General features: G+C 48.1%; 1 protein-coding gene across 3 annotated transcripts in view; it reads right to left on the reverse strand.

Annotated features, from left to right (window-relative positions):
• Positions 1-1,718: 1,718 nt before the first annotated feature.
• flncb (filamin C, gamma b (actin binding protein 280)) overlaps positions 1,719-12,752 on the reverse strand; it is a 53,601-nt gene continuing 42,567 nt past the window's right edge. For all 3 annotated transcript variants that reach the window (XM_036519930.1, XM_036519928.1, XM_036519929.1), the window contains 17 exons: positions 12,192-12,291; positions 11,678-11,818; positions 11,236-11,364; positions 10,851-11,024; positions 10,399-10,560; positions 9,497-9,700; positions 9,163-9,315; positions 8,776-8,898; positions 7,780-8,022; positions 6,719-6,988; positions 6,463-6,600; positions 6,144-6,259; positions 5,143-5,275; positions 4,392-4,568; positions 3,952-4,170; positions 3,460-3,666; positions 1,719-2,845 (listed from right to left, as the gene is read on the reverse strand). In XM_036519930.1, coding sequence (XP_036375823.1) covers positions 2,658-2,845; positions 3,460-3,666; positions 3,952-4,170; positions 4,392-4,568; positions 5,143-5,275; positions 6,144-6,259; positions 6,463-6,600; positions 6,719-6,988; positions 7,780-8,022; positions 8,776-8,898; positions 9,163-9,315; positions 9,497-9,700; positions 10,399-10,560; positions 10,851-11,024; positions 11,236-11,364; positions 11,678-11,818; positions 12,192-12,291 — 2,877 coding nt within the window. In that variant the 3' untranslated portion in view covers positions 1,719-2,657. The remainder of the gene's footprint in view (positions 2,846-3,459; positions 3,667-3,951; positions 4,171-4,391; positions 4,569-5,142; positions 5,276-6,143; positions 6,260-6,462; positions 6,601-6,718; positions 6,989-7,779; positions 8,023-8,775; positions 8,899-9,162; positions 9,316-9,496; positions 9,701-10,398; positions 10,561-10,850; positions 11,025-11,235; positions 11,365-11,677; positions 11,819-12,191; positions 12,292-12,752) is intronic.

Raw genomic sequence — 12,752 nt, forward strand, 5'->3', positions numbered from 1 at the left:
TTAGTAGCTTGGTTATAAATGCAACAGTACATTTGTCTTTAGTTATTAAACTGTGGTTGGCTTTGACCTGATTCATGTATTCTCTGCAGGTAGCAAATAGCTGTCTGGTTGATGTAGTAGGTGAATGTCTCTGATGCCTGTAAAGGCTAAAACCATGGCCAATTAAAGGTCTATAAACATTAAAATAAAATCTGATTGCACTGTAAATTACAATTTCATTATGGCCAAATGCACAGGGAAAACCTGTCTTACTTCCTGATTACTACAGCCGTTGTGGGCAGCTGGCTTATACTATAGCTGTTTAACGGTTAGGTAGCTCGTACACTGTATTATTTACATTGCTCAGTATGAATTGAATCCATTATGTCTTGCATCTGTACACTGTAGACAAGCATACATTCTATGGTACTGAAAGCATTTTACAACAGCACATTCACTTCTGCACAATGTCTGCCTTTGGGAAATTCATGAAATGGTTTGCGTGTATTGAATGTGCCTCAGATGCCCTTGAGAAGGGTCCGTGCAATACGAGACACGCAGTCCGGTTCCCTCAAAAGGGTAGTATCTGCATTGTTCAGAGGCCTCTTGTTTATCTTGGGTCTGCCCTTTTCCCCTTTTATGTTCTGCTGCATCATTCATACGCCAAGCTCAGCGCTCACGTCCACACTGCCAGGTTAACAGCCCCCGTAACCAGGTGCCCTCTGTCCCCCATCCCAAAACTCTCTCTCATTAATGGCACGACTGACATTGTACATGATGCACTCACCAGCATGGCCTCGGTGCGTCTCAAACAAAGCGCAGGCCTTGGTCTTCAACTTCATTTTAAAAAGAAGTGAAACACATCATGTCCGCCTGTATGGAGCTGCATCGCCGTGCTGATTTAGCCCGTGTCGGCATGTGTGTCTGTCTGTGTGTGTGTGTGTGTGTGTGTGTCACATGCAAGGGTACAGATCCTTTCTGTTGCATTACCCACTTGAATCCACAACCACCCATTTCCTTTATATTTAACATCTTATATCCACATTGGGCTGCGCTTCTTCAATTTTACTTTGAAGCTTGGCTCTGAGGAGCCAATGTACCAGCAGACATCTGTTTTGGACTGGACCTTATCCTTAGATAAGTTCCCTAAGTGAATTTAGCTGCTAATTGAACACCTGTCTCCTAAGACAGCTCCTCCGTATTTTCAGCTCTCACCACGTTTACTTTCAGGAAAGAAACAGTCTGTTCCCAGTTGTTAATCAATTAAAGCAATCACTGCGAGACTCCCACTTAGACACACCAATAGCACACTTAGGTTGTGAAGCAAGTCTTAAATGCCTTAAATTAAAAACACCTGGCTCAGGCATTTTGAGCCCAACAGCCTATCAATGGTCGTTTACGTATCCAACGTTTAAAAATGCATTCATATTCTCAGATGTAGCAGTAGCATCAAATACGTTGTGAAATAGCTTTAAAAGACATCTACACAACGGGCCCTAAAACCAATATAAAGAGATGTTGCTTAAAAATATACAGTTTTGTGCAGTTTGCGAACTGCCAGTTGTGATGGGAAGTTTTCACCAGTAGGTGTCAGGGTGGCTCATAAAATATTTTCTAGCCATTCAAGCTGTTTAAACATTGACCTTGTATACTTTCTGACAAATGTGAATTAATCTTTATCAATGCAACAGTAATACATACAGCATTAGTCATTTAAATAAAAACATGACAAACCATTGTGCTTTTTCTGGCAAGTTAGCAGTTAAATCTTTATTATGTCTGCAAAGTCTTACCAAACAGTAGGTTAATATATCAAACAATTAGATTTTTTCTTTTCATTTTAATACATACAAAACACTATAAAATGTCACTCTTTACTGCTGTTTCATTGCAAAGTTTGTTTTAACATTCACATAATTAACCATTGCTACATCTGTCTCTCTTCCTCAGTACAAAAGTTGCTCGACCAATCACATTCCTTTATCCCAGGTTATGACATCACACAGGAAGTGTTTCAGAATGTTCATAGTTTTTTTTCTTTTTTTTTAGTTTGATTGGTTTTTTTCTCATCAAAAATAAGACAAATTTGCTGTCATAAAGACAATACCTAAATAAATACATTCTGTCTGCTTGTGACTTGGTAACCTGGATGAATATGACGTTAATTTTTTCTTGCCTGTGTTGGCCTGTATGTCCGCAGTACAGCGTATAAAATAATGGCACTTTGTGTTTATCGTGTCCTTCAGGCAGGTGTGCTCTTGATCAGAAGTGGACGGGATTAGATTACGGAAACTGAAAACGGCCAATGCGAACCCGGAGCTAAACCACTTGCTTCCTCATTGCACATTCTATCATCAAAAATATATATAAAAATATGACCATCAAAGGGGAAAAAAAAACTAGTTGGGAGGGGGGAGGGACCTTTCCAAAGAAAGGCGCTGTCGCATGGTGACACAGATCGGCTGCTTCTTTGTCGCTATGATGTCACCAAGAGCATGACCTAAGGTTAATACAGAGATTTGGCACATTGCTTGACTGGTAAAATTCTGTCTTTTTCCCCCCTGTAAGGACAAAAGTCTTTGCATTTTTTAGTGCGTTTCAGGGGTAGGTCCATTAGGGGGGCACAGCGGGGTTGGGGTGGGGGTGGGGGGGTTAAGGTGGGGTGAGGAGGCGTTTTTTTAGGGCACGGTGACGCGGAAGGGACTCCCTGGCACATTCTCGTCCCCCCACTTGACGATGAGGATGTAGTCGCCCTTCTCCTTCACCGTGTAGGTGACATTGTACACCCGGCGGCCCATGTGCTTGACGTACACCTCCTCGCAGGGGGTCTTGGGCCCGTGGACACCCACCATCAGCATGTTGGTGCCTGGGGAAGGAGAAGAGCACGCTGTCATCACGCTACGCTAACACAGCATGCTACCACCCTCTGCATGTCTGTATGAGGGGCAAGTGTATCAAACCCATCACCTGGAGGACTGCAGTGAGACCTTCTTTTTGATCCAGCTAATTTCCCCGGTTTCATTTGTCCATTAATAACATGTGTAGATGAGCTCTGATGCACTATCCATAATAGGAGAAAATGTGCTTCAGGGCAAATGTGTGTACAGGTAGCAATAAGCTATCATTCTTCCAAAAATGGAAATCAAAATAAATGATTGGGCTGCCTCCAAAATTAACAGCAGACACTGGAGGAAAACAACACCAATCTCACACATCACGCGTCCAGGAAATGAGTTTGATACCATTGGTGTAAAGCTGTCCTGTGCCCGTTTCAAAGTGTGAGTGTAGAGTGTAGCAGAGTGTGAAATATGTCCTCTCCTAGAAAATGACTGAATTTAAATGTGCTATCACCTTTAACTCAGGTGTGTGTGTGTGTGTTGTGTGTGTTGTGTGTGTTGTGTGTGTGTGTGTGTGTGTGTGTGTGTGTGTGTGTGTGTTGTGTGTGTGTGTGTGTGTGTGTGTGTGTGTGTCCTCTCTCACCTGCTTTACTGCAGTCCACTGTGAACGTGTTCTTCTGCCCCACGAAGGCCTTGGAGAGCCCGGCGCCCCCCGACACCACCTTGCTGGCGTCCGACGAGAACTTGGGCATGCTGCTGTAGGCCCCGCCCATCGTGGACGTCTTGGTGACCGTTTCCACGAGAACGGACGAGGTTTCATGCAGGCTGTGTCCCCCTGACAGCCGCGCGCCTGACAGAGCAGGGAGAGCGGCACGTGAGCCGTGATCACGTTTACAGCCTGTGCTATATAAGCCAGCACACTCGCTCACACACATTCACACACATCCTCCAGCTAATAACAAGACATGAGTGCTACTGTATACATGAGCTCTCCCATATAATCAAACCTTCTATCAGACATGGCAGCCATCACCACACACTGCACTGTTTAACATGTTAAAAGTCTGTCTGGGATATCCGGCGTTCAGAACAAGCCCTAACCCCTGAGCAGGAATAAAGACAGGACGTCTCTCACCTGTGACTTTGGCTTTGAAAGGACTGCCCACGATGTGCTGGGGGCCGCCGTACTTGATGGAGATAAGATAGTTCCCGGGGGCCATGGGCGTGTACGTGACCTTGTACCCCTCGGGGCACTCGCTGCAGTCCATCTTCACCTTAGAGGGCCCGTCGATGGTGACGGACAGCGCCCCTGAACCGGCGTTGCAGGTGTTCACGATGAACTCTGAGGGAACACCTGCAGGAGGCGACAGAGAGCAAAAAAAAAAACAACCTTACTCCATTGCCTGCTTGAGGAATATAATAATAACAAGGGCAATATTTTAAGCCTTTTAATCAGGAGTGTTTGATGTTTAGCAGCTCATGCAATGAGAGATTTGAGACAGAATTAAAGCTTTGTCTTGGCATTAACCATCCTTGGCAGCAGGGGGCGCTGGAGCCCTGTCAGAGGAGTCATACCTGTGGTGCCTCCCTCCAGCCCGGGCCCAAAGGCGGATACCATGCCCGGATCCCCGGCCTGTCCCGGCTCCCCGACACGGATCTTGAAGGGGCTCCCGGGGATGTGGCTGCCGTTGAACTTGACGTCAATGGAATGGACGCCATTCTCCCTCGGGATGAAGCGGATGGCATGTTTGTCTGCAGACAGGAAGGGGAGGAGTCATTGGCTCTGTCAGACAGGAAATGCTGTGCACACACATGCGCAGACCTATGTCATTTATATTAAATCTCTGTGGAGTCAGTGTAAGCTATGTATGTGTAAAATGTTAACAGTGCACCCTTTCCTGTGTGTAACAGCAGTGTGGTATAGGCATATTAAGCAGGACTCAAAACCAAAAGATTGTTGGTTTGATTTTGCGCTTAGGCAATATTGTTGTACCATAGGGCAAGGTATTTAACCCACACTTGCCCCTGTAAAAACTCAGTTGTGTAAATGGATAAAATTCTAACCTATGTAAGTCATTTTGGAAAAGACAATATGACAATAATGTAATGTAATGTAGAAACTATAAACTATAAATAAACATTAGGGTCACATGTACAGTACAATCTGTGCATCTCCAATATCTATGGTAAAAACCAATCCCACACTTTTCTCTCAGAATATTTGGAAGAAATGTCTGGATAAAAGAAACATTGGTTACAGGAGCTACAATTGATCCTCCTCATTCTCCTCCATTTCCCAGAGTGCCTTGCGCTTGCGGTGGCTTACCGCTGTCCAGCTCGGTGACGTAGCACTCCTCAACGACCCCGGAGGGCGTGTGCACCTTGGCGTCAATCACGCCCCGCGCGCCGTTCAGCTGCACAGCAAAGGAGGCCTCCTGATTCACCTTCAGACCTGTCTCCTGGAACCACCGAGATGGAGACAGGTTATTGGCTGTGTTTTCACGGTTAATCAATCATGGCAAAACAGCAGACTGCACATTACCACAGAGCAATACAATCTACGGCACAGAAAACAATATACATTTGAGAGGCAGACTAGAGGAGAGGAAAAGAGGGAGAGGAGCTAGGAGAAAGCTAATGAGAGAATCAGTTGCTTTAAATGAGATTTTATTGAGTGAAGGAGAGATTTTTACCCTTTTGATGAGGAAAGAAACAGAAAAGTAAGAGAACTCTTTTAATAAGGAGTGTGCAGATGAGGGGGCTGTATTTCTGAGAGATGATGCTACCTGTTGGATTTATGAGGGGAACAGGTGTGTGTGTGCATGTGTGTGTGTCTGTTTTTGTGTGTGTGCGTGTGTGTGTGTGTGTGTGTATGTCTGTGTGTACAGCCTCTCTATTTGTCAGCTGCGGTCAATCACAGAGAAGCAGGCCAGCTCCCCTTAGACCCAGAGAACAGAGTCACGAAGTATAGAGTAACAGCTCTGCGATCAGTAAAGACACAGCTAATCCCTGCAATCATCTCCGAGTGACAGGAGTTACGATCCTGGAGAAGGATCGCACCTTCAGCTGCCAGTTAATGGACAAATTAAGCTATAAATATAAGGTTTCCCAGAGCAAGTAAAGCTATAAATATGGGGTTACATACTTGGCAGATGTGCCTTTTGGGTGTTGCATCCCATTGAGGTCGTCTCCTGAGGAGTGCTTTGCCAGGAGCAGCAGTTTGGCATAGACTGTGCGTGTGTGTGTATGTGTGTGTGTGTGTGTGTGTGTGTGTGTGTGTGTGTGTGTATGTGCCCATATGGAGGAGTCAGGTATCACAGCACGCACCTGGAGGCTGGTGACCGTTAGCCGTCGGGCGTCGTCTGACAGGGTGGCGATCGGGACAACGAACGGGCTGTCAGGGATGTGCTCGTCATTGAACTTGATTGACACCTCATAATCGCCTGGAGAAACGCCGTCAGAGAAACACTGTTACCTGTGCTCTCTCTCTCACTCAGGAATAGCCTTAGGTGTGTAACATTTTATCGGTAGGATGTATGGCATTATGTAAAATACCTCAGGTGTGTATATTCTACAGGCAGAATGCTATGCTGTTATCACTGATCTTGGGTGTGTTATTGCAGAGTTGTACAGGTACAACACTCACCTGGTTCCTGGACTACGTATGAGACTCCGCATGAGCCATCCTTCCTGTCCTCAAAGGAGATCTCCGCCTTGCTGGGCCCCTCCACGGCGATGGAGAGCCCCCCTGCACCTGCCTCACGAGTCCAAATGCTAAACTCCGCTGAGAGAGAGAGAGAGAGAGAGAGAGAGAGGGGTCACACCTGGCTCTGCCTAGGCCTTCCAGCTGGCTCATGTGATCAGTAAAACAGGACAGGGGTCATCCATCATTTGGCACTCACCTGGCACTCCTGCCACGCCCCTGTCCAGGCCAGTGCCCCCAGCCCGGACTTTGTGGGCCCCGCCCTCTCCCAGGGGCCCCACAGTGAACTGGAAGGGGCTCCCGGGCACGTGCTGGCCCCGGTATTTCACATTGACGGTGTGGGGGCCCATTTCCTGTGGCACGAAACGCACGCTGTAGGTGCTGTCCTCCCCCTCGATGATCTCCGCGTCCTCCGTCTTGCCCCCCGGGCTGGTCACCTGCGCCGTCATCTCCTGGGTGCCTGTCTCACCTGAGGGGGGGGGGGCAGAGCGGTGCGGTGTCAGAAGGTCCCACCAATCACACAGAGTTCCTACCCAAACCATCTTTCAAGATTACGCTATATTATCAAACCACTACAGATTAACTATGTTACTGTTAACATGCTCGGCACACAACTGTAATGAGGATGATTTACAAAGCTTACAGTTTACATTCACTCAGTTATACAGATGGACAGTTACTGAGGCGATTCAGAATGCAATGGTAGTACGGTAGTTGTCTATATTGACGTGCATCAACTGAAAACAACATGAATGAGACAAAAAACAGGAAGAGAGCGCCTGCTTTCTGTGACCCGGGTTTGAAGTCCCAGAGTGCATTGCGCGCACACACAGAAGACCACACCATGTGAACTTGCAGTGACTTATGAGGTGAGCATCTAGCAGCCAAATGTAGCCAGACGCTTGGTTTGTTTACAGTGCTTTTAAGTGCTTGGTGGTAAATTCTCAGACATGAGGTAACTTGGGGCTTTTCTTCTCTCCCCAGAGCTCAGGGAGCAGTTGACCCAGTGCCAGAGAGCACACGCACACACACTTACACACACACACAGTGAAACATGCAAGGACGCACACCAAAAGCCTTCAAAAATGCCAGGATGTAAAACAATGGAACTACGTTTGAGCCACCCGTCCACCAGCTGCACACACAGCATTGCAGGCACAGGCAGGAGTTAGCCAGCCAACCCCTGCTCTCTAGCCCCACGGGGCGGGGGGGCCCGTTATTCTCACGCCGGCCACCAGGGGGGCGGCCTCTCTCACGCACCCTCGGGCCGGGGCGGCATCCCGCTGAAGCCGGCCAGGCTCTCGCGGCCCAGGAAGCCGCCGAAGACGTCGCGGAAGGGGTCGCCCCCGACGCGGGTGCTCTCCTCCACGCGCACCTCGCGCTTGGTCTCGCCGCCGCGCGTCTTGCTGATCTCCGTGCGCTCGGTGCGCGTGTACGTGTGGCTGCTGCGCGTGAACGTCCGCGTCAGCCGCTCCTGCGCCGACACCATCTGAAACCAGTTCCCTGAGGGAGACACGGAGGGAGGAGGAGGAGGAGGAGGAGGAAGAACAGAGGGAGTGATGAAAAAAAGGCCTTCGGAGAGAGGAGGGGGAAGGAGAGCCTTTGGCGTGGGCCGAGCTGAGGGCCGTGCGAGTGGGACATGCAAAGGAAACACATCTCTATTAGCTGAACCTCACTGTTTTTTTTTTGCTGTGCTGTGGATATCTCTACTAAATAGCCAAATGAGTATCCCACAATGCACCAGTCACCCATCTGATCTCATAATCTGACTTCAGGAGGAATGACTCTTCAGGTAACAAAGTTCCTGAGCTGAGAGTCAGGGGAAAGACGTGGGTCTGACAGGACCGTGAGGAAGGGAAGTGAGGCATGCTCAGATTAATTCACAGAAAATAATAGGGGGCGGGGACCACAAGGAGCAGGGGCTTATGGGAATAACTGAGGTAGAGGCAAAGTGAGTCACAGTGGAGAGAAGTGGGAATGAGTGACAGGCTAGAGGAGGTGGAAAAAAAACGTGGGGGGTGGGTGTTGCTACAGCTGTGGGGTCTTTTCTGGGTGACCGTGTAGATCCTTTTCCGTCCACACAGTGCGTTGACCAGGTTTCAACCTCATCAAGCTGCAATGGTCACCTAGGGTTTTGACCGTGCCACCCGTGTTGCATGCCATCACCATTGACTGTGCAGGCTACACTGCAACCACCCGGTGCTTTGGTTCTTGCCCTGGAATTTTGACCGCATTTGACCGCGCTGCGATTCTCACCTGGGATTTTGAGGTTGAGGTCGCAGGTGCTCCCCACGGTGGCGATGGACGGAGCCTGCCTCTTCCTAGTGATGCTCTCCTTCATCCTTCCTTCTCCAGTCACCTTCACTGTGAAGGGACTTCCTGTGGACCGAAAATCAACCACCAGTGAGACCCTGTGACTGTTGTGCATGCCCAGGAGGGAATAGACAGCTGTTCAGCTCTTCTACTGAGGATAAAACTGACAAGATCAGTCTGTTTGTACAGTGGATGTTAAGAAATACCTTATTTAACCTATCACACTGCTGTATACCCCAGAATGGGAGGGGCTTCACTCAGCATTGGCCAGAATTCCCCTGTTGAGAGGCGTAATGCCACATCCAAGCCAGCGGGTGGCACCAAGCTCACCTGGGACGTGCTGGTCAGCGAACTTGATGTTGATGATGTAGGTGCCCGGCTCAGTGGGGCAGTAGGTCACCTTGCACGTCCCGTCCTCCACATCCTCACAGTTTATATCCACTTTACTCGGACCCTCAATCGACAATCCTAGACCTCCGTAACCTGGGCGAGAGTTAGAACAGGGTTTGAGTTTACGTACTGACTTTCTGTTCGTGATTTTAAACACAATTTCTCCATACATGATACTATTATTTTGAATTCTGGTTCTTTTCCATTAAGTGGTGTTGTCCATTCAGCCTCTGTACGATGTTGGCAGCATTGGGGTCTCTATGCTGGTCCTCACCTGCATTCCTGGTGTCCACAATAAACTCAGCCACTTCGAAGGTGTGTCCCTCCACCAGGCCCTTTCCGTAAACCTTGACCTTGCTGGCATCCCCAATCTCTGATTGGCCCACCATAATCTTGAACGGGCTATTGGTCACGTGCTTCCCACTCTTCTTGACGCTCACCACATGCTCACCCACCTCCTTTGGTGTGAACGAGATTCCTGGATTGGATGAGGAGATGTGAAAGGGCGGGGTTATTGGAGGGACAGGGGTGGAGCTATGTTAAAGTTCCTGTATCGCTTCAAATTTTGCACGTGTCACTCTGCAGAACAATGCCAAATATGGAAAAATACTGTTGCAATGGTAAAAAAAAAACACATTCTACCTCAGCAATGACCTTAAAAAACGTGATTGATAACAGATACAAGTTAAGCAATTTCCTGAGCGCAGCTCAGACTAATCATGTCCGCTCGGGGATATATAAACTCTTTCTGTATGCATTCATCCTGCCTTGTTTCGTGTTTATCGTCCAGATGCTTGTTTATGCCTGTGCTGTAACTGTAAGCTTTCTCAATTGAACTGGACAGAACATGAAAAATAAATATAATAAATTTAAATGGACCATTTCTTGCTTTGCCTCTCTGCCTTGGCTTCCTCTGTATGTTTACCAAAGCTTCACAGATCCAGATATGTGGCAGTACCTTGCAACCCAGTGTCAATTCAGGGGAATTTCTGTATAGACTATAATCACTCTCTGAAACAGGCCCTTGGCAAAGGGGAGTTAGAGCTAACACTGGCGGACAACATAACCACACCCTGAACTAAGACATGTTCTTCTTTAATTGGTCATAAACTAGTGGCCCACTGTTTGGGAGCCATCGTGTTGCACTGTGGCTTCCAGGCCTGGCAAGTTGCTCACCGATGTGCCGATTGGGCAGCCTCTTCAGCAGGCAGGGCTCCTCGTTGCCCGACGGTGCTCTGATGCTGGCCGTCAGCGAGCTCAGGTCCGTCTCTGTGATCTTCAGAGAGACGTCCGTTGCCGTGCCAACATTGAGCTGTGATGTCCTCATGGAGTCGTCGCCTGTGGAGAGGACATGTGTGCATTCCGTGTGATGGAGCAATCATTAGTAAATGAAGACACACAACATCTGCTATTCAGTTCATGACCTGGACCCTACCCAATATGGGGACCACGACTACTTTAATCAGTCATTAATAATGTGATGATCCATTTAGCTGGTGGACTAAACAATGACACAGAACTACTTTGATGGTATGTCTGTCATTAGACTGATGTACACATACAACTCTTTCCTTATTGCCAATCATGAGGTCCAGTACAACTGGTTCTAGATTTTGGGGAGTGCGTACCTGTGATCTTGGCAGTGAAGGGGCTCCCAGGGATGTGCTTGTCGTCGAACTTGACGATGATGTTGTAGTCGCCGGGCGCGGTAGGCAGGTAGGACACGGTGCAGGTGCCATCTTTGTTGTCCTTGCAGGTGATCTCCGCCTTGGAGGGACCCTCCACGGCCAGAGACAGCCCACCTGGGTGGTGCAGAAGGTGACAAGGTGACCACAAAAGCCAAAATTCACTTTGGACACTAAGACGTATCCATACTGTCATAGCAATACTCTGCAGAACCTGTTAAACGTACTGTAGCTAGAAGAATGAAAACACATACACTGTATATAGTACTTTCATTGGCTCAGATGTTGGGTTAGGACCTTTCTTATACTAATGTAAGCAAAATAGTACCTTCTCCGGCATCCTTGGTGACAATGGTGAAGGAGGCAGGCTTATTGACCATGCCATGGCTCAAGCCAGGCCCATAAGCAGTCACGTGACCACTGTTGATGGCATCCACATAGAACTGCAGGGGACTTCCTGTGGAGAGCATGGTCACACAGAACATTACAGGACTTTTCCAACAAGTCTCAGTTCAGGAGTTTAGAGCATGCCCTAATCCATTAAACACTAGCAGAACAAAACATTAGACACATCATACATCATGTCATCCTTTCAGTTGTGTTAGAGTACCTGGCTCCAAACTACAATTTTAAGCTTGTGCCATGGCTATCCAGTCACAGACACACCACCATCAGTTGTGTCCCACCAATATCCTTCTGCCAATGCTGCATTTCTGTCCATTAAAACTATTTGTAAAATCTCTCGGTTGCAAGGCATTATGGGTCCATACCTGGAATGTGGTTGCCGTCGTACTTGATGTCCATCTCATGCAGCCCCTTCTCCGTGGGGGCATACTTCACTGTCACTGTGCCGTCCTTGTTGTCTGTGATGTGGGGACGGGCCGTCTTGCCCGATGGCATGCGAACCTCACCTGCCAATCACACAAGTGCGTCACGATCAACAGTGCCCTGCACTGTGTTCTGAGGAGAGTGCTTGAGCAAAGAAACCCTCATGTACAAAAATGGAAAACAAAATTAATTGGAAACACGACTGCTTTCACACACCACATTAATTACGGATGCAGATAACTGTGAAGAAACCGAGTGGAACCTCCCACAAATGAATGCAATAAATGTTAACACAGCCAGATTGCAGGGGAAAAGCTGACTACTTCCTAATGAGATCATAAATATTTTGCAAGGTCTTTGTATTGGTGTTGACAGTAACGAGCTACAAAGGCAGGGGCTTGTAATAGGTAGCCCTGGTTACCAGAGCAGAGGCTCATGGTGGGACCTCTGTCTCACCTGTGATCTCGCCTTTCTGCACAGTGAAGGGGATGACCAGGTTGAATGGGCGTAGCATGGGCTCCATGCCATCGACAGGGACAACGGGCTCCTCGGTGGCCTGAGAACAGACAGAGGGAATTACACAGTCACTGCATGGCCTTACTGCCTTTCATCAGAGACAGAGCCAGGAGGAGTGGGGAAAAGAAGACACGTCAGGGCCTGAGCAGAGGCACCCGCTCTGGGTGGGGAGGACAGGCGAGAGTCCAGGCTGTGTAGGCCCGACTCACAAGAGGCAGAAGAGCTGAAAGAGAGCTGGACGGTTAGGGACACTGAAACCATGCATGCAATTACAGAAAACACTGTACAAGAAAAACACCTACAAGAAGAAACCACAAAAACTAAACAGTACAGTGATGCACCAGGAAAACAAGGACAACAGCTGATTAGTTATCTGTTAAATACTGACAGGAGGTACAGATTTCCCCTCAGATAATGGCAGTATGCATTACGACATGCACACAGCAGCTCTCACAAATTAGACACAGTTTATGTAAGTACAAAGATCATAACGTCATAGTA

This window comes from Megalops cyprinoides, chromosome 25 (assembly GCF_013368585.1).
Source record: "Megalops cyprinoides isolate fMegCyp1 chromosome 25, fMegCyp1.pri, whole genome shotgun sequence".
NCBI lineage: Eukaryota > Metazoa > Chordata > Actinopteri > Elopiformes > Megalopidae > Megalops > Megalops cyprinoides.